Source organism: Zeugodacus cucurbitae, chromosome 5 (genome assembly GCF_028554725.1).
Source record: "Zeugodacus cucurbitae isolate PBARC_wt_2022May chromosome 5, idZeuCucr1.2, whole genome shotgun sequence".
In the NCBI taxonomy this organism is placed as follows: Eukaryota; Metazoa; Arthropoda; class Insecta; order Diptera; family Tephritidae; genus Zeugodacus; species Zeugodacus cucurbitae.
Genome location: NC_071670.1, coordinates 10,094,416 through 10,116,249, shown reverse-complemented (window position 1 = coordinate 10,116,249; position 21,834 = coordinate 10,094,416). Strand labels below are relative to the sequence as shown.

General features: G+C 35.6%; 1 protein-coding gene across 2 annotated transcripts; it reads right to left on the bottom strand.

Annotated features, from left to right (window-relative positions):
- Nucleotides 1-8,462: 8,462 nt before the first annotated feature.
- On the bottom strand, nt 8,463-16,428 carry LOC128922218 (uncharacterized). 2 transcript variants are annotated; one of them, XM_054232016.1, is made up of 3 exons: nt 16,068-16,428; nt 8,882-9,884; nt 8,463-8,808 (listed from the first exon to the last, which is right to left on the bottom strand). In XM_054232016.1, exon 2 carries the CDS (start codon nt 9,878-9,880, stop codon nt 8,888-8,890), a length of 993 nt encoding a protein of 330 aa, XP_054087991.1. In that variant the 5' UTR covers nt 9,881-9,884; nt 16,068-16,428; the 3' UTR covers nt 8,463-8,808; nt 8,882-8,887. The 2 variants fall into 2 exon arrangements, with proteins under 2 accessions (XP_054087991.1, XP_054087990.1); XM_054232015.1 differs by having other exon boundaries at nt 8,463-9,884.
- Nucleotides 16,429-21,834: the final 5,406 nt, after the last annotated feature.

Below are 21,834 nucleotides of genomic sequence, written 5' to 3'. Positions count from 1 at the left end.
ACAACTTGTTTTCTCTGTTGAGCGCTTATGTAGGTATTTTTGCTGCGAGCAATTTTATGACTTACGTATTTAACGTTGATGACGTAAAACATATGCAGACAGAACGCTACATTCCTTTAAAATGTTATGTGAAAAATTATATGTGTTTGTGTGTGTGTGCCGTTTCTAAGGATTAAAGTGAAATTACAAATTTGCGCGTCCAAATAGAAAAAGCAGCGAAATAAAAGTGAAATTGCTGGGGTAAAATGGAGTAAAGTGTTGGGACGATGCTGAGTGGAAACACATTCCATATCAAAAATTAAAAATAAATATAGAGCGATTACTTTAAAGCAGAAAAAATATTTTTTATAGTTACCACCTAACTGAAAATTGAAAACATTTATAATTTTTTAACAAAAAACTCATGGAACCACATCAAATTAAGAGTTGTATGTGTTCAATTATAAGACAAATAAAATAAAAAAACAAGTAAGTAAGGGCTAAGTTCGCGTGTAACCGAACATTTTATACTCTCGCAATTTATTTATTTAATTTTATTAATATAACCCACAATCAACCCTAATATTAGGTATATGCGAGCTAGGTGAGGTTATGACCCGATTTCACTGATTTTTGGCATGAAGACATATTATTGAAAGAAAAAGATTCCCTTTGCATTTCTTCAAAATATCTGAGAGACTCACCTATATTTTCTTACTATTACAAAAATTAAAAAAAAATATTTCACATAATGGTGGCACTTATTATATTATATATCATTACATTTAAAAATGTATTTGAGGAATTCAATAGATTTATTAGAAAACTATTTTTGAAATAGGCTTGCCACATTATTTAAATTTAAAAAATTTTAAAGAAATATTCAAGCAAGTATACAGATTATACTACCATATACTCATATAAATGCATCTTCAATTTACTATCCTTTACCTTAACACATACACGTAGCTATACGCAACAGAGCTTAAAGCATGTAGTAATTCTCAACCAGACACACTCACGCAATTTCTTTCACTCGTTTTTTTCTGTCTATATAAATATTTATGTCGGCACCATTTCTCGGCTTGTTTTGGTGTACGCCCTAGTAATTTGCAGACATTAATTCAAAAAATACACAAGCCCACCGTGCTTGTGCGCCTACATGTCTGCGTAAATGTGTTTGAAAAATGAAATATACACTACTTGATTCAGATTTAAAAGCTGTTCATATCGAATACTACTTTTTAAATATTTTTCGTGGCGGGAAACCGTATTTTGTCGGAGGATTTGAGTAGGTTTTTTGTGCAAACTATGGATTTTTTGCTTCACTTTATGTGTTTAGTCCCAGTGGATTTTTTATATTACATATATTTTAGCGTATTATATTTGGTATCACTACCAACATAGGCTTCATAGAATCATCCTTGATTTGGGGCTTAGTAAACTGTTTCGTGGAAGGCTAATGGTAACATAATTGCTTCGAAGCAGTACTTATAATTCTATCGAATTTCATAAGCTGGGTGAGAAGTATGAAAGAACAAAATGTACATTGCCATAAGCTCAAAAAGATTGAAAATATATTTGATATATTTCTTAGCTTAGCATATACAGTACACTTATATACACAGTATTCTTAGCATAGCTTTGTACAGCTTTGTACAAATACTTGGAAATTAGTTTTTCGAAACTAGTATAATCAAAAAAGGATATCAGATAAATATAATTAGCGTTTGTATGACTTGTAGAAGCTTTATATGAAGCCTCAACGAAACAACTATATTTTTTACCTAAGTTGATTTTTTTGTGAAACTATAATAGGCTAATTGACTATGGGAGAGAACTCGCTTTTTTACCGTTATGATATTAATTAGAATTTAAATAGAAATACATTCCACGTCAATATTTGTAATTATTTGAAACTTCAAAAGGCAACAAGAATTTAGTAGAAGATATTTGGATCTTAGTTTTTTTCAGAACAGATACCTTTCGAAACTGTTGAAGCTTTTCGGAACAAGTTGAAAATGATATCGAAATGAAAAGGGAATAAATAAAGACGAGTATATTGCTAAGGCTCTTTTCTTTTCGTCTTTCTTATACAACCGAGAGAAGGAAGCAAGAACTTCGTATCAAGTAAAACTGGTTCTAAAATACCGAACAGCTTGAATTTTAGTTCGATAAAATTGGAGTTATTGGGATTTTCATCTTCATTCGAGTTCGGTTGGGGTCTTTCGAGAAGATAACAGACTCTTCTTATTAATCTTAAAACTAGAAAAATGTAACTAATGGTAACTACCATTTCTTTTTCAGCCAAAACTGTTAAGCCTTATATACTAGTTAAGCCATTAGTAGGTACTACGCTAATTGCGGATACGCGTTAAGTAGCAGCTTTTCTGTTGCTGGGTTGTTTTTTATTGTTTTTTGGAGACATTCACATTTACCACATGCCATAGTCAATGCTCATGACCTGTCAGCTGTAAATAATGCAAAACATTAAAGGTTAAAAGCTGTGCGTGACCTTGGTGTTTATGCGTTGGAACGTCGACCAGTCGCTTTCAATGACAAACAGACAAAGCAAGTGAACCAAATGAATTTCGACATAAGGATGTGACTTTACTTTGTATTAAACGAACGCCTACGGTAAGTTTTATATATATGTGGTCATTTCGGTTGTAACGGTCATGACCATTACCGCTATTTCCATGTCAGTTAGTCTGTGACTTCTGTCTTAACGCCTAAAAATATGCAAGTTAATGTACCTTATAAATCATCCATTTTAGATCTCAGCGCCGGGGAGTGGATGGTAGATGTGGGCGAGGCGTATATGAAGCGTCTGCAAGCTGTGTCTATATTGCTGGAGATGTTGTTGTTGTAATGTGTTTTGTAGCCATTACCACAAAAAAAAATATTTTCATTGTCACTTTATCGCAATTGCTGTCATTCGCTTCCTTCTGTCCTTCTGCATTTTATACGTTATTTTCTTCACAGTAATTCGTTATTCACTATAACCGCTGTGTTTTTGGCTATTTTTCTTTTTCGCACTTTTTTATTCAAGATATTTCTACTGCTTAGACGCGCACTTTGTCACTTTTCGTTTTAGATTTTTTTCTTGTTGTTGCTTATATACATAGTTACCGCTAGAATGGAGTGGAGTGGATTTGTGGGAGTTGTCAGGACACTAAGGGATGGCCCAGGGTCCTGCAAAAAGGTTACTTACAATATTTAGTTTGCTTTGTGTGGATTATAACAATTTGTTTTTGTTTTACTTTGCACTTGAAATTTTATAAATGATCAGGGTACACCCACGTACTCCCCTCAAAGATATTTATTTTTTTTTAGTTTTTTCTGTTATCCAAAATCTGTGTTATATTTATATTTGGGTTATGGCTGCTTTAATGCCATTTAGTCATGCAAACACTGGTCGGTGTGTAAATCTGTGTGTGCCAGTAACAACTTTGTCAACTTTATTTAGGGCGCACAGCTGTTTGTAAATTGCCGTTATGACATTAACCTCACTTTTTCTGTACTGATATTTTGTTAAGCATTTTAATTTTGTTTTTCTTTTTTGTTTGTGTGATTTACCTTATTTTAGTAGCTGCCGCAAAGAGTCATCAGCATTTGGGTATCTGTAAAAATATGAAAGAGGTAAGAAGGTTAGTTATGAGTATGGTCGCAGGTAAATTAATTAAATATAATAACGAAATTATTTTCATACATTATTAAATAAAAAAGGAGTTGCCAGATTAACATAATCTATTAAAGTAGCTGATAAGAAAATTTTTACTCTGAAGTTTTCTGGTTGTGTACTTAAGACCTGAAAAAGCTATCAGAAAATATCTATTTAACTTACTGGTGCCAAAAAAAGTCAACTATAGTTTTAAATACTAGAATAATCTATATTTATATTTAATAATTAATTTTAAAGATGAGCAGAAGACGTAATATTTTTATAAATAGTATTAAGAATATTTAATATTTTCAAATTTTTACTGTTTTTAATGATATTTCTGGAAATTATTATTTTTTTTTAATTTTTTAAATTTTTATTATTTAATAATTTGGTTGGATACTGTATTTTATTGATTTGTTATTAATTTCATTTCTTCCAAGTTTCCTCACTTTTACTATCCAAAATACTTTTATTCTCCCTCCCCTACCTCTTAGCTGTTCAATTTATACTAATACTCTCTCTTTCTCGCTCTCTCTTTCTCTCTCTTCCCCTCCATTTCATTGTCAATTGTCATTTCAAGCACGTTTTCCTATTTTCTTGCCGTTCCATTGACTAATTAATTATTTGTTTGTGTTTCTGCTACAGTTCCTGTTGTTATTGTTGTTGTTATTTTAAGAGTACGCTCTGCTGTTGCTTTAGTTTCTGTTGTTGTGTAAACAATATACTCCATGTCATAGTGTTTGTAATTAATTTGCTTTGTTGTTCGAACGTTTGTGGCCACAAAGCTGGCATATTCGGCAAGGAATGTACGTAAGTGTGTGTGAGTCTCTGTATGTCTGTACACTTGTATCGGTAGACGCGTACGTGAGAATGAAACATTCGCTTTTCACTGGCGGTGAAGAGATTAATGCGCTTAATTTAAACAGGCGAATTAATCATGAAAAATTAATTATGAAAAATTTAATTTAACTTCTGAGCTTTTTTTGTTTGGTTTCGAAGTATGCCGGGACAAATATATTTTGTTGAAAAATTAATATTGTGAGATTGATGAGATTTTTTTAATATTAATATATAATAAAGTATCATTTAAAAACGACACATCATTTTAGTTATAAATCCAGTAAATATAAATATAACTATTTCCAACGGTATTTTACATTCTCAAAAAATATTTAAAAATAGTTTAAAAAAAAATACTAATTTAAAATATGTAAAAACTTTACTCATTTTGATATTTGCAAATGTTTAAGCTCATTCTCTTTAGTTTGGAGGGCATATTTATTTGTTATAGAAAATATTACTGTATGCAAATATGGAAATATAGGTTAAAAAAATTATAACAAAAATTAAAAATAAGTGAAAAATGTAAAGCTGACCAGGAAGTAATTTTTATTAATTTTTAATTTTTTTTGCTCTGTTTCTCAACTTTAAAGATATTCCTATTAAGAATTTTATATAAACTCTTTTAAAAAGTAAGAAATATACTTTGGTTATGGATTATTTATTCATTTATTTTTTTCAATAAAACTCTTCAGTATATCATTATTATTTTAACTTTATATTGAATATTCAAAAATGGTTAGAAAGCTTTGAAAATTTTTTAAAAATGGTATATTCATTAAAGTAATGAAAATTTTTATTGCTTAAGGGGGGTAAGGTTTGTTTCGTCGAAAAAATAACTTTTTTCATAAATTTTTTTAGAAAAAATTATTGCTGTAGGTTTATTTGACTTATTATTATATGAAAGTACAACATTTAAAGGATACATAAAAAAAAATTTATCGAAAAATAGCGAGGAATAATAGGATTTATCGTCGATCTCTGCGGGCACCTCGAAAAGAAGTTTTTGTGCGGTGACCAGCCTACAGCATCTCTGTATCATCGGAAACCAAAAAATCAAAATGCTTTCTTTAGTTTATCACTTTATCTTTCAATTGACGTCGAGTTTTTTTTTTATTTTTTAAATTTTTGCTACCAATTTTAAGCCAAATGACGATTTTAGACGAAAAAATCGACCTATGTGTTATTGTAATATTGTTAATAATTAAATTTTTTGGAAAAACTCCACGTCATTCGAGAGCTATATATATGTAGAATATTTGTTCAAAATTTCAAAACGATCGATGCAGTAGTTTTTTCTGTAGGCTGGTCACCGACTTTAAAAATGACATATTTGGGAAAATCGATTCAAAGTCTTGTACACTCAGCGCAGGTTTGTAGCTGGAAGGCGTGCAAACCTAAGTTACCTAACTTCGTTAGTTTTTCTCCGATTGATCTAAACCTTTAACACAATATTCTTGAGATGTTGATGGTTCGGAAAAAAACAATAAAAACAAAAATGAAAAAAAAGTTGTCAAACCTTAAATATGTTTATTTAAATAAAAACTATATTGTAAATTACAGAATATTTTCGAAATAAATAAAAAAATACGTTTCTATATTTATAAATAAGGACTTAAATCTTATACAGATCACTAAAGTCATTTATTGAAAAAAATAATGATTTCTTGTTATAAGACTTATTCTTAAACCTATATTTTCGAAATAAATCGTAGAAAAATCTTTTAGGAAAACAAAAGTCTTATAGCGTTTTCCTTTCTCGATGAAAATGCTGCCTCTTTATATTTCAACATTATACCTCTTTAAATATGTTCCATTTTTTATATGATAAAATAACAAAAAAATATCTTCCTATTCTTCCTATTATGCTGGTCAACGCTCATCCACAATTTGAAAATCCAAGTAAATGATAATGCTAATGATGATCTTGAGGAAAGAAAACGCTATTACCTTTAGTTTATACCCATCTTTTATCTAAAATATAATTAGCGGCAATAAGCACCTTTTTCTTTACTATTATATTTAGCATACATTTAGGAGCATAAGAAGACCGAAGGTATTTTAATGGTTTAATTTCTATTATATTTAATAATTAATATATGAAATATTTTGTACAATAAATGAGTATTTCTCCAAAAAAAAAAATTATACAAATTATTATCTATGAGATTTCTTGCTTTTTTATAAAAATTAAAGATTTTTGGTTATTGAAAAGCTAAACTAACCCATATTTAACACTTTAACTCCATTTGATTCTTAGTTTTGTATTTTTGTGGATTATAATTATAATTAAACTTGTTATTTATTATTATAAAACAATTTCCATATTTTTATATCACTTTTTTATTACATGAAAACTAGATATTTTGCACTAGTTTACACTTTAGTAAATATTTCCAATTGCTTGACAAAAGGATTTCTCAAAATTTTACTTCTTGGACTTCTTTATTTTAATTATCTATAAACACAAAAGCATTTACTACATTTAAAATTCACAAATAATCTTCTTTAGCTTTCCAAACAACACCAATTTGCTTGCCAAGAAGCCGTCTTCTTTTGGGCCGCAGGTGAGCAAAACAAAAAAAAATGATTTTGACAAACAAACAACAAAAAATATTGCTATATATGTCAATACACGCACTGATAGCGCATCAGCACAGAATTCGCCCGTCAACGTCAATTTTGCACCGCCCGAAAGTGAACCGTCACTGACGTTCATTGCACGACTAACACGCTCGTCGGCTCTACTTGGCAGGCGGCCGCGCAACCCCAAAGCCATTCGCAGGTGTGACGGTGTGTGTTTGTGTGCATGCATTAATAATTAATTAAGCTCTAGTTTGGTGAAAAACGCACTCGTGCAAGTTGTCGCTCTTCGTCGCTCGTTGTGTGCTCACATTGTACGGATAAATGAACACCTGGTGAGTTGGAGAGAGCAGCACTGACTTTGTGAACGAAGTCGTGTGCTTGTGTGCGAGATTTGCTCTTGTCAGGTAGCAATGAATTTCTGATTGTGGTGAAATGTTGTAAAAAATGGATGCATTTTCCTAGAATTTTTGGTGAAATATTTGACAGATCCAAAGACACCTAATATTTAGAGCAAGTACAATTTATAGCAAGGAAAAATTAACATTGTGGTGAGGCCACGACACTTAAGAATTTATACTAATTTTCACCACAACTGTGTGTTGAAATGTTGTTTAAACTTTTTAAGCAAGAAGAAATATTTATGGTGACATTTCTATGGAATAATAATTTCTTTTGGGGAAAGTTCACTGTTTTCAATTTCCCCTTTAGATCCAGATGAATTCTGAACAGAAAATAAGTGTGGAGTGTGATGTTGTTTCAACCTTTCGTGGTAAAAAATTTAATTTTCAACATATAGTCTGTTCATCGACAACAGTATTGAGGGACGTCCCTTAAATGAATAAATTTTGGTGAAATGGCAATTACAAAATATATTAAGGTTCAAAATTTGAATTCAATTCAAACTTTAATAGTTTCAAAAGTTCTTGAAAATATAATTCAACTATTCGAAGTCTTATATGATAGTTGAATTACTGCAATTATAAATTTGAGAGAAACTTAGGGGAAACAACAAACCTCCGAAATGTGTATTGCTGTTACTTAACACGAGGGGTTTTATGCTAAGCTTAAGTTAGTTTCCCAACGAAGTATGTTAAAGAAACATACTATGTTAAGGAATTCAAATTTCAAATTACATTTAGTTGGTGTAGAGATTTATTCCCCTCATAACAGTTTTCTTCTGCTACTTGTTTCTTTCTTCCTCTTGCAGATTTCTCCTTTTCTCCTATTACCATTATGCAAGGTGTTGAGGTATTCAACTTCGAAATAGTCGGTTGCCAAATAAAAGAGATGATTTCGTTTTCAATATCAAAATTCACAATTTATATTATATGGGGTATATACAATATGTTTGGGTTAATTTATATAAGAGTGTGTGTGTATGTTTGTTATAAATGAGAGGGTGGGTTAGGTAAAATAGCACCGTATATAATACCTTAAGTGTTAATTACAATTGAAATTATATCTTATAATCTTGTATATGACCTGTGGTGGGTATTCCCGCGTTGGTTGGATGGTTACTTCCTGATCCTGATTATTGTGGTGATCGAGTGGTTGGTTGTCCGTCCGCTTATTTTGCACTTCCTTTGCTTGTTGTATTCTTATAAGAATGATTCTCATTAGATATGTTGGTGCGGTTGGTGTTTCTGCATTGTCCTCTAATTCGTCTTTCGACCAGTTTAGAGGACAATGCAGGGATGTGTTCATTTGGTATGAACATCCCGGCCGCCTTGAAGGGTCTGCGAAAAAAAGCTATTAATTGATTGTTTCAAGATTGAGTTGATGTAATATTGTAATTGGGTTTTTGTGTACTTAGTGTTACATCGCACAAGCACCGGTGAGGGTCCAACCGAGTGCAGTGTTTTGTGCGATCACAGTGCCGTTGTCGGGATTGAATAATCCGGGTTTCATAATTTTAGGATACGTATCTGCCCCGAGTTCCAATAAGATTTTGTCATCTTTAAAAAACATCGGGTCGGCTAGGACTAAGTGGTCGAACTTCTTCATGATTTCGCCACTTATGTCACGATTATAGGGTCGGGTCGGTAACTCGTTTGTTACAAGGCAGTTGATTTCCACCTGCCAGTCCGGATCAGTGAGTGATCCTATAACAACCTTGCACACACGGTGTGAGTCAAGATACGTTTTTGGTAGCCTCAACTTTTGTACCAGTTCTGATGCGATTATTGATAATTTACGGGTCGGGTTGATTATTGTTCGGATTTTGTTCCATTTTCCGTTGTGTTTCATTTTTATCATCGCCGTGGGTATGAGAGTCGGCTTGGCCAGTAATGTTGGAACATCATTGGGTCTTTTGTATCTCTTATCGATGTTTGTTGATTTGGTTGGTTCTTTGCAGAACAACCTGGGGTGACCGTGAAGACTCGAATGGTGTTTCCCATTGCATGTGTTGCATCGTTTTTCGCTTGTACATTTTTGGGTCTGATGTGATCTGGCCAAGCAGTTGACACAGTACCTGTACTTGGTAACTGCGTCAAACTTTTCGTTTAAGTTCATTTTTGTAAAATTGGAACATGTCACCAATCTGTGATCTTTCTTGCATATTCCGCAAGCTACGTGTTTGTAAGTGCGTTTTGCTGGGTGAGTTATAGTACGCCGTGCCGTGCGGTGTGTACTTCCTCTTTCTTCACGAATTGGGGAAAGGGTCGATTTAAAACGTTGTAGACGTCGCGCCAGGGTCCCTTCTTCAGGGAGTGGGGTGATGCTTCGGGTCACGCTGAGTGATCGCACGGTAGTGGCTGGGCTGCTGCGTCGGTTGTGGGATGCTCTGCTGTTGTTTAGAGGAGCCATGTCACTATAAAGAAATTTTATTAATTATTGGGTAGACATACTACTTTGGTTATTGGGCGGGTAATTATGCCTTGAGAAGTACGTATATCTACTACTCTTGTTCTATCGTCTGAACCGAAATAAGTTTTTTCGATTCGACCTAGTCTCCATTCATTTGGGGGTAATGTTTCATGTCGAATGACTACCAAATCATTAACTTCTATGTTGCGTTGAGGGTATTTCCATTTGTATCTTTTGTGTAGTTCTTTTAAGTATTCTTCTTTCCATCGTTTGCAGAAATGTTGTTGGAGTATTTTTAGTTTTTGCCATCTATTTGCAGTGCTTAGATTTACATCTTCTAAGTTGGGTTCTGCTGGGGCTAGTAAAAGGGTACCTATTAAGAAATGGCCTGGTGTTAAAGGTTCCAAATTCGTGGGGTCTTCACTTATTGGGCTTAAAGGGCGAGAATTCAAACAGCTTTCAATTCGGGTAAGAAGGGTTGCTAATTCTTCAAAGGTGAATTTTTGGGTCTGCGACACCTTTTTTAAGTGGCTCTTTAAGCTTTTCACTCCTGCTTCCCAGAGTCCACCCATGTGTGGAGCTCCTGGAGGATTAAAGTGCCAGTTGATGTTTTGGTGCGCTTCACTCGTTTCTAGTTGACTTTTGAGTGATTTCATGAATTCTCGCCGATCGTTGATTAACAGCTGAGACGCTCCAACGAAATTAGTTCCGTTGTCCGAGTAGAGATCGGCGGGACATCCGCGCCTGGAAAAGAAGCGTGCGAATGCGGCCATGAATGCTCGTGTAGTGAGATCGCTGACTGGTTCTAGGTGTATTGCTTTGGTTGCAAAACACACAAATACGCATACATAACCTTTTGTTATTAAGCATGCTCTTCCAGTGTAGTTTTTTATGTCGTAGGGACCGGCGAAATCTATTCCTGTGGCTGCAAATGGGCGAGTTAGGGTTGTGCGTTCCGTTGGGAGTGCTGCCATGATTTGGGTGGTTGCATTCTTTTTGTGTAAAATGCAAGTTTTGCATTGATGGATGGTGGACTTAATTAGGGTTTTGAGCTTCGGTATCCAAAATTCTGTACGCATGAGTCGTAAAACTAGTTGATTGCCACCATGTAGTGTAATTGAGTGGGTGAATTGGGTGAGTAGTTTTGTAAATCGACTGCTATAGGGTAATATAATCGGGTGACGCTCGTTATATGATAGTGCGGTTGAATTACTCAACCGACCATTAACTCGCATGATTCCTTTGGGGTCGATGAAAGGGTTTAGGGTCAAAATTGAACTTTTTCTGGGTATATTTGTTTTTTGGGTCAAAGCTTCGTATTCCTCCTGGAAGTGTTTTCTTTGGGTTAAAATAATGAGTTTTGTGCGGGTAGTTTTGAACTCGTTAGGGGCTATATCCAACGTAGTGCTGGGGTCTTGTGATCTGTTGGATGAGGCATTTGAGCTGAATCTAAATAAATACGCTATGACTCGAATGGCTTTGGGTAATGATGAAAATCTCTCCAGTATATCCTCTTGTGTTGTGTTGGCGAAAGTCTTGATTGGCTTGAGTTCCAGTGTTGTGTCGACTGTATTTCGGGTAACTGGCCAATGGTTTGGGTCGAGTTTTAGCCATTGGGGTCCGTGCCACCAGAGGTTATTATTCACCATTTCCAGCGGTGTACATCCACGGCTAGCCAGATCTGCCGGGTTGTCCTGACTTTCAACGTGACTCCAATCGTCTGTTCCTACCTTTTCTGCTATTGTGGCAACTCGATGGGATACAAAGGTTGTCCATGAGCAAGGGGGTTTGCTTAGCCAAGAAAGAACAATAGTAGAGTCCGTCCAAAGGTGAGTACGATGCTGTGTAATATTTAACTGGGGTAGGGTCGCATCCACTAGATTTGCCAGAAGTACAGCTCCGCAAAGTTCTAGTCTCGGTAAGGATATACTTTTTATTGGGGCCACACGAGTCTTGGACACTAGAAGAGTTGTCCAGGTGTTTGCGTTTATAGAAACTCTGATGTATAGGGTTGCTGCGTAAGCTTTTTCAGATGCATCAGAAAATCCGTGGAAGGTGACTGTCGCTGATGTTGAGAAGTGGGTCCACCGAGGAATTTCGATGAGATTAAGGGCTTCATAGTCCTTAATGAAGGTTTTCCATCGATGTAGAGTTAAGGGTTTTAAGCTCTCATCCCAATCGGATTTATCGAGCCATATCTGTTGCATTACTATTTTGGCTGTGACTACAACGGGGCTGAGCCAACCAGCTGGGTCGAACAATTTAGCTATTGTCGATAGTACTTCTCTCTTAGTGAATGTTGTCTTATCTGGAATAGGGTTGATGAGAAACATAAATACGTCTTTTTTGGCATTCCATCTTATTCCCAGGGTCTTTGTGCTATTGGTTTCGGGTAAACTGAGTAAGTTGGTGTCCAATAGATGCTCTTTTGGGATTTCAGATAAGACTTTTGGGTCGTTAGAGGTCCATTTGCGTAGAGCAAATCCTGCGGACTCTAAAGATGAGGTGAGTTCATCTCGTGCCTTTAATGCTGTTGGTAGGTCGTGTGCTCCTGCAAGTACATCATCGACATACATTCCATTTCGGATGATCTCTGCTGCAAGTGGGTGGGTCTCTTGTACGTCATCCGCTAATTTGAGGAGAGTACGTATAGCTAAATATGGGGCGCAGTTGACACCAAAGGTAACTGTTTGTAGCTCAAAATCTTCTACTGGGTCATTCATCGATTTCCTAAATAAAATTCTTTGGAACGGGGTGTGTTGGCTTTCAACGAGTATTTGACGATACATTTTTTGAATATCTGCATTCAATACGATACGAAACATACGCCATTTTACCACTAGGATTACCAAGTCTGCCTGCAGAATAGGTCCAGTGTGTAATACATCGTTGAGGCTGTTTCTGTTTGATGTGGGGCATGATGCGTTAAATACCACTCGCAGTTGAGTCGTTAAGCGATCGGGTTTGATGACTGCGTGATGTGGTAGATAGTATGCCTTCGTATTCTCCGCTGGGTTATATTCTATTTTGGTCATATGACCGAGTTCCAGATACTCGTTGATGGCTTTGTCGTATTCCGTTTTTATTTCGGGTTTCCTTGAGAGTGATTTCTCATTTCGAAGAAATTGAGCTAGTGCTATATGTCTTGAGTTACCCAATTCGATGTTTTCGGGGTTTTTAAAGGGTAGAGTCACTACATATCGCCCTGTTGAGTGTTTGCGGGTGGTTTTTTCATAATTCTGCTCACACAAGATGTCCGAATTTGAGGGTAAGGGTTTTCTCGGAACTTCTTCTATTTCCCAAAATTGTGTCAGCAGCTTATCTGGGGTCATTTTATTGAAAAACGACATTATAGAGGGTGAAATAGGTTTCTCGGGTGTGGGTCCTGACAGAATCCAACCGAATTCTGTTTCTTGGGCTAGTAGTGTCCCGAAAACATTTCTTTGAACCCCACTGAGTAGTATTTGTGGGTACAAGTCACTTCCAATAAGGATGTCAACTGGTCTGGGTTTATAAAAGTATGGGTCCGCTAAACTGAAACCGAGTTTCTTATTAACAATTGTTGGGTCGATTGGGTGGTTGGGTAAATTATCCGTTAGAGTTTTTAAGATAAAGGCGTGGATTGTTATCTTAAACTCTTTGTTTGTTGGAGATTGAAGGGTGAGTTCGCAAGTTTTGGTAACTTTTGCGGAGACTGTATTATTTAATCCTGTCACTTGCGCATTTCCTAAGATTGTTGGTATTTCCAATCTTCTTTGGAATTTTTCCGAAATGAATGTGGCCTCTGACCCTGAGTCTATAAGTGCTCTGGCTGAATATAATTGCCCTTTGTTGTAAACATGCACTATAGCAGTACCTAACAAAATCTGCTTCCTACATGAGTTGAGTGGGTCTTGGGTTCTATCTTCAGTGGACTGTAATAGGGTTGTGTAGGCTTGCGGATTTGTATTGGGAGTTTGGGTTTGGGAGGTACTACATGGGTTTGAATCAAGAGCCGGGTTTGAGGCTCTTGGTCCTTGCGGGGGGGATTGAGATCTGGGTGTGACCTCTTTATGCAGAAGGGTGTGATGCTTTCTTCTGCATATTCTGCACGAGTATTTGCTCTTGCAGTCCTTGGAATTGTGGGATAATGCAAGGCAATTATAACAGTAACCATTATTTTTTATAGTGGTTATGCGGGTCTCGACATTCATTTTTAAAAATGTTGGGAATTCCCGAATGGAATGTTGTGTTCTACACAATTTACAACTCTCGATATCGACCGATCTTTTCGAGATGTTGTTGTTTCTTATAGGGTTTTCGGATTGTGAAACATTTAAAGTTGACGTTTTTGAAATGTTCGCATGAAAGGTTTTATATTTCCTGTCCTTTCCTTTTCTAGAGGGTCCACTTTCGGAATGGGTAGCTGGAGCGGGTTCAGTCAGATTTCCTACGGCTTCCAGAGATTTGTATCGATGGGTAAGGAACGCGTCGAAAGCTTTCCAGGTTGGTATTTCGGAGTTGTCTTCCAGGGTGTCTTCAAACTGATGCAGCAGGCTTTTGGGTAGCTTTAATCCACATAAGAATATAAGAATAGGGTCCCAACTGCTGGTGTCTATATCTAAATTATGTAGATTTGTCAAACAATTGTTTACGGTCCTCTGGAGGTGTTTGATTGCGCTTGCGCTTTCCTGGGTTGCTTGGGGTAGATTAAACAAAACTTTCAATTGCGCGTTGACCTGCACTCGTTTATTTTCATATTGTGAAACGAGGTCCCTCCATGCCATCACGAATCCATCATTAGTTAGGGGGGCGTTTTTAACAATCCCTCGTGCATCTCCTTTGGTTTTTTGGATTAGGTGGAACAGTCTCTCCACGTTGCTTATTTTTTGATTGTTGATGTATATAGCCGTAAACATGTCTCTGAATGAGGGCCATGTTACAAAATCGCCATGGAATATATCCGTGTCACATGGGGGTAGGTGTAATGAGGGTCCAGAGTCCATCGATGATTTTTCTTCTGACGCTCGTTCCTTGATGACTGGATTTGGGGTCTTGAGATCATCAATCGTTCTGTTGATTGATCCCAAACATTTGAGATATGACTGGTGTCCCTTTTTGAACTTTTCCTTGACTTTAGTGAAGTCAATATTCTCGGGTTTGTGTGGGTCTCTGTGAAAGGCGTCGTACGATTTACTTGCCTTTTCGTAAATCGCGGTCAGTTCAACTCTTTTTATTTCCAGAGTATAAACTGACTCATCCTCGGGTGGGGTGTCGTAATGTTCCTCAATGTATTCGAACAAATCGGACATACAAAATTTGAAATCTTCCATTTTAAGTAAACTATTTGTTTAAAGAGTTGTGTCGCAAGATTTTAGAAACTTTAAATAAAACAATTATAATAATTTGTAATTATATTTTCTTTATTGAAAAATAAAAATAAAAACCGAATTCCGAAAACTGGCGAAAAAATCAAAAAAATTTTTTTTTTTTTTTTTTTTTTTGAATTGTCCTCTGGGTGTATAGAGGGTTGATGATTAAGATGTTTTTTTTTTTGTCTGTACCTTATAAGTACACAAAATCTTGGGGTTTGGGTCGCAAAAATTGTTTAAGTTCCGATGAACGAAAAATTTCCTAATGGGTCGTTTGAATTTTTTCCTACCGGGTATCGTGGCTTACGCGCAGTTTGTTTTGCGTACGCTAGCAGTGCTCTGAGCAGAGCGGGTAATGCAAATATATATGTTCGTGTATGTGTGCGCTAAGAGTAAAGCTAGTTGGCGCTCAAAGATACGTTAGTATATTGTACGTATGGGTAGCTGCAAAGAGTGAGGCTACTTGGCGCTCAAACAATATGCGAATATATTGTACGTATGGGTAGCCGCCAAGAGTAAGGCTACTTGGCTCTCAAAAAATATGCGAGTATATTGTAGTACGTATGTACGTATATATGTATAATGTACAATGTGTAGCTGCCAAGAGTAAGGCTACTTGGCGCTCAAAAAATATGTATATTGTATGTACGTATATAAGTATATGTATAATGTGCAAAGCGGAAAATGGCAATAACAATTCGCAAATGCTTTGTATTTAATACCTGTTAAGTACAATATTTGCTTGTGGTTTTTTTTTTTTTTTTTTTTTTTTTTTTTTTTTTTTTTCGATTTGCACTAATGAAATAGTTTTTCCGAAATTGTATTTAAGTACTTACAATACTTTCCACGTATGTTGCCTTTGGTGAATTTGTTGAGTTGGGTGGGTAAGTGTTTAACCTGTTTGTTCCCTTCTGCTGCGGTAATAATTGCCGGCGGGTTTTAATCCAACGATGATGTTTGTTGGTGGCTTGATGAAATCCTGTTGCTGCGGTAAAAATTGCCGGCGGGTTTTAATCCAACGATGATGTTTGTTGGTGGCTTGATTAAAATCCTGTTGATCCAAACGGTTGTTATTTTTTGGGTGTGTTCGCCTTCTATCTGGCACCGATCCGGCTCGATTGGACCAAAATGTTGAGGTATTCAACTTCGAAATAGTCGGTTGCCAAATAAAAGAGATGATTTCGTTTTCAATATCAAAATTCACAATTTATATTATATGGGGTATATACAATATGTTTGGGTTAATTTATATAAGAGTGTGTGTGTATGTTTGTTATAAATGAGAGGGTGGGTTAGGTAAAATAGCACCGTATATAATACCTTAAGTGTTAATTACAATTGAAATTATATCTTATAATCTTGTATATGACCTGTGGTGGGTATTCCCGCGTTGGTTGGATGGTTACTTCCTGATCCTGATTATTGTGGTGATCGAGTGGTTGGTTGTCCGTCCGCTTATTTTGCACTTCCTTTGCTTGTTGTATTCTTATAAGAATGATTCTCATTAGATATGTTGGTGCGGTTGGTGTTTCTGCATTGTCCTCTAATTCGTCTTTCGACCAGTTTAGAGGACAATGCAGGGATGTGTTCATTTGGTATGAACACAAGGGAACAGTGTTATCTCTGTTAAAAAGTAATCTGTAAACTTACAGTGACTGTAAAATGTTAACATGACTAATGTATTATTTAAAACTATTAATATTTATTATATTTCAAATTTATGTAGTATCTAAAAACCATATCCCATATAGAGGTCCAAATATTTCAAATAACGGGTGATTTTTTTGAGGTTAGGATTTTCATGCATTAGTATTTGACAGATCACGTGGGATTTCAGACATGGTGTCAAAGAGAAAGATGCTCAGTATGCTTTGACATTTCATCATGAATAGACTTACTAACGAGCAACGCTTGCAAATCATTGAATTTTATTACCAAAATCAGTGTTCGGTTTCGAAATGTGTTATCGACAAATTTTGTTCAGCGATGAGGCTCATTTCTGGTTGAATGGCTACGTAAATAAGCAAAATTGCCGCATTTGGGGTGAAGAGCAACCAGAAGCCGTTCAAGAACTGCCCATGCATCCCGAAAAATGCACTGTTTGGTGTGGTTTGTACGCTGGTGGAATCATTGGACCGTATTTTTTCAAAGATGCTGTTGGACGCAACGTTACGGTGAATGGCGATCGCTATCGTTCGATGCTAACAAACTTTTTGTTGCCAAAAATGGAAGAACTGAACTTGGTTGACATGTGGTTTCAACAAGATGGCGCTACATGCCACACAGCTCGCGATTCTATGGCCATTTTGAGGGAAAACTTCGGAGAACAATTCATCTCAAGAAATGGACCCGTAAGTTGGCCACCAAGATCATGCGATTTAACGCCTTTAGACTATTTTTTGTGGGGCTACGTCAAGTCTAAAGTCTACAGAAATAAGCCAGCAACTATTCCAGCTTTGGAAGACAACATTTCCGAAGAAATTCGGGCTATTCCGGCCGAAATGCTCGAAAAAGTTGCCCAAAATTGGACTTTCCGAATGGACCACCTAAGACGCAGCCGCGGTCAACATTAAATGAACGTTTCAAATAAAGAACCGATGAGATTTTGCAAATTTTATGCGTTTTTTTTTTAAAAAAAGTTATCAAGCTCTTAAAAAATCACCCTTTATATTGAATTTGAATCGTTTTTTCAAACCGACCAAAGAATAGTAGACGACTTAGTTTCAATGGTTCCTTCATTTTTCTGCAAACTAGTTTATTTTATTTAAGTGATCGCTCCACTGGATTCGGAACTGTTCATCCATCTCCTCAGCTATCTCTTTATAATATAAATTAATAGATTTCTTAACTTCTGCAGAAAACTCGTTAAAGTCGTTCGTAAGTTGCCAGCATGTCCCTCAAATCGAAAATCGGCTCGAAAACTTATAAACTCATTCTTATCTGGAAGTAAATTTCGTTTTAATGTACATGGAACTGTCAGCTTTTTTCTTTCCTACCGGACCTCACATTTTTTGCAATGTGCAAGTTTTGAAGAAAATTAAACAGGAGTTCAAAATGTTTTAATACCGGTTTGGTAGACTGTATAATCGTAAAATTGTCTTCACTAACTTACGAATGGATGCATCAATCATGGGTGTAGCTATTTGCATATGCCTTTACATTTATTCGAAGAAGACTGGACGTCAGCTAATGTTGCCTAAATACCACATTTACCTAAAATGAATATATTATATATATAATCATATTCTGCAAGAATATGATTATAAATCCTTACAGTTAGAGAGTTAGAGGTTGTAGACGAAAATTAAAGATAGGCGTACATTTGTAGAGTGTTTCTTAAAAAAATATTGCTAATGGTCGTCTGTAAACAAAAATGAAGGTTTTGGTATTCGTCACAGTTCAAATTTCTGTTGAAACTTGGTTAAAAATTGTATAAGACCCAGCTTATTTTAGATCTCGAAGCAAATATGCATTAATAATAAGCTGACACGGATTTGAGAGATTCGATCTCAGTTTAAGCTATAAAACATTATGTTTATGCTGCCTTATATAAAGTCAACCTCTAAAAATTAATTTGAAATGTTGAATCTATTTCCTTTGGGCCGCGTATTTTCGAACACTACAGTCTATATATCAAGCGCAGAAACCCCAACTAACGAATCAATCACTAAAAGTAATGGCTTCGATAATTATAATCTTATAATCTTCTCACTGATAAGTAATACCGAAAAGATAAATATAAATCGGGATCACACTAAACCTGTAACATCAGATTTCAGTGCATTTTACAACACTACTCAGAATAATTAAATTATTTCCATGGATTGTTATAATTAAAACCATTCAAGGCCCTCGATGTGTATGCGAAAAAATCATGAGTTCATTGTAGGCAAGAAAACGTAAATTAACACAGGAAAAAAGTGAAAACCACTGAAATCTATAATTAAAAAAAGCCAAATGAGGAGAATAAACAGAAAAGCCTCAGCATTGATGCAAGCGAAGCATATCACGAAGATGTGTGCGCGACAAACCATGCGAGCGGAAAGCACACAATTGCACAAACGAATTGCCGAAGAAGTCATGAGTTTGGTATAAAAATGAATGAAAAAGCAAAGGCTTGGGAAAAATTCGCGCGAATAAATTTCTCAAAGCTTTGTATAGGCAAAGGCAAGGCGAAAGCAAAAGTTATAGTGTAAACGGATGTCTCTATGTGTGTGTTAGATTGTTAAATTTCAAATATGTTGCCGCCTTCAACACTGTAGCTGTGCAAGAAAAAATATCAAACAAGATAAAGTATTTAAAGCGAAATAAACAGCAGAGCCGAAGAAGAAGACGAAGATGAATCTGTGATGGTGGAAGAAGTACAGCACATGACAAGCTGAATCCGAAAGGATAATGAAAAAGGATATATAATGCCTTGGTGTGCATATGTGTGTTTGTGTGGTTTAGAGAAAGTGTTAAAGGTGCCGGCATATGGTGAATGTGGAGCGTTAAGACGCTGGGTGATATGGCAAGGCAGCTTGACATGCGTGCTATCAAGGACACAGGCTTGCACAGCCAACAAATAAAACCAATGATTTCGTCATTGGTCGCATGAAACGAGAAAAAAAGCTTGCTTAATACCCTTTTAGTTCTCGTTTCGCAACCGCATTTTAATTAAAAGCAATCAAAATTGCGAGAGAAAATGAAAATAAAGCGCACAACATTATCCTTACACACCATATCCTTATTTAGCGCTGGAAAGTAAAGAGAAGTATATATAGTTTATTTGGCTGATAATTTAGTCAGTTAATACTGCGATATTTCCAACTAAAACATTTCCCGTAGCCTACAGTGACGGTTTACAAAATTTTAGCATGACAAGTGACACATAGTACCAGTACCAGTATGAACAAAAATTATTTTAGTTTTTAGTTTTTTTATAGAAAATTGTTAACCATCATGTTCGGTTGTTTACTTTTACAAAAAAGTCACACTTTGTAAAATATGACTAATGACAGGTAACAAATGACAGCTAATATATGATATTAATGTCATATTGTCTTAATTAGTATTAGACTTCACTAAATTAAATTGATTAATTATCAATTATTTCTATACATAATCTATCGAGATAAAAGCTATACACTTCTCTAATAAAAAATACGGCCGGTGACAGTTGACAAATTACAGCTCACTGATTCGTGCAGTAGTTTTATAGGTAGTATTTCTTTAGATTTATTATATGCATATCTGTTTTAAAAGTAATACATATGCCAGCTTTTTTTAGATTTTAGCTATGTTTAACTATTTTTTCGTGATTTATGACGGATGACAGATAAGAGGAATAAACAAAACAGAACATGTTTATAATACAATGTGTTTAGCAAAACAATGACGCACACCTAGACATTTTAAGATTAATGTTCTTCAATTAGAAATTTTCGACGCTGATTTTCAAGAAATCAACTAAAAGCTGGTCTGGTTAAGAAAAGTCAGAACGTGATGTGTATGCCATCCAAATTAATCGAGGAATCTGATATAATTGCAAATATTAATAGAAGGTTTAATACTGATTTGACATTTGGAAGAACATAACCTCTGAAACTCGTTATTATGATTGCTTTTGCAAAGTTGAAATTCTATAAGCTGATGCCTTCGAGACTGAGTAAAAGTCATATCGGGTATGTATTTTTGATAATTTTTTCGAAATTTTGAATTGGGTTTTCACACACCGTCTTACACACCTTTCCTTGTGTCTCCGCTTCATTCCTTTGGTGGCTTCAGAAAGAACCAGAGACTTTCTAGAGAGTACATTACTATAACCTAACCTAATCTCAAACTCAAATGATAGGTCTCTGCTCTTGTAAATAGTCGCTCCTGTTTAGCATCCCAACCACAAAACCTTTGAGACAAGTGAGTGTAAGACCTATGAAGAGGGCTTCGTTAACTTTAGTATGGTTTTGTACCTTATTCGGTAGTGTATAAACTTTTTCCGGCCCCTGAGCTCAAAGATGCGTGCGTCTGTTTGCTTAACTTACGAGAAAAAGATAAAAATACGCAATGCGACGAATAAAAATTCTTATTTTCATATTAAATAGAGAACACAGGCAATTCAATGCATGAAAAATACGAAGGGCAAAGCAGAGAGTAAGAAGCAGTAGTGGACTGTGCCTCGTATGAACCTCAGTGCAATTGTGTATGTCAAAGACACGCATGAGGTAAGCAGCTGAGAAGGGAAAACAAAAATGGACAGTCGGAGTTCAGGGCAGGTGTAGTTAGGAAAGAGGCAGATCTGCTCATATAAGAATCCAAGTCAGTCTTAAACTTAATTCACCGGTTCTCTGATAATCTAGACCCTTTTATTAGCTCATTGAGCTTTGAGTTCACATAGAGATCTGCCCGCGCTTGTTTATTTCACATCTATTTTTGCTTTCTATTTTCTACTTATTTATAAACTCATCACCTTGCTGGTAATTTCACATGCCCTACTGCTGCACTTCGGTTCCCGACATTCGTATCTTTTCACGTTTTAACCTTCTGGACATTGCAAAATGTTTACTCGCACTTGTTAGCGTAAATATTTGCATATGCATTCGACTGAAGAATGCTTCAAAAAAACTA

What these genes read in the sequence shown, in the direction of transcription:
- LOC128922218 (XM_054232015.1), bottom strand. Translation starts at nt 9,880, where the DNA reads ATGGCTCCTCTAAACAACAGCAGAGCATCCCACAACCGACGCAGCAGC.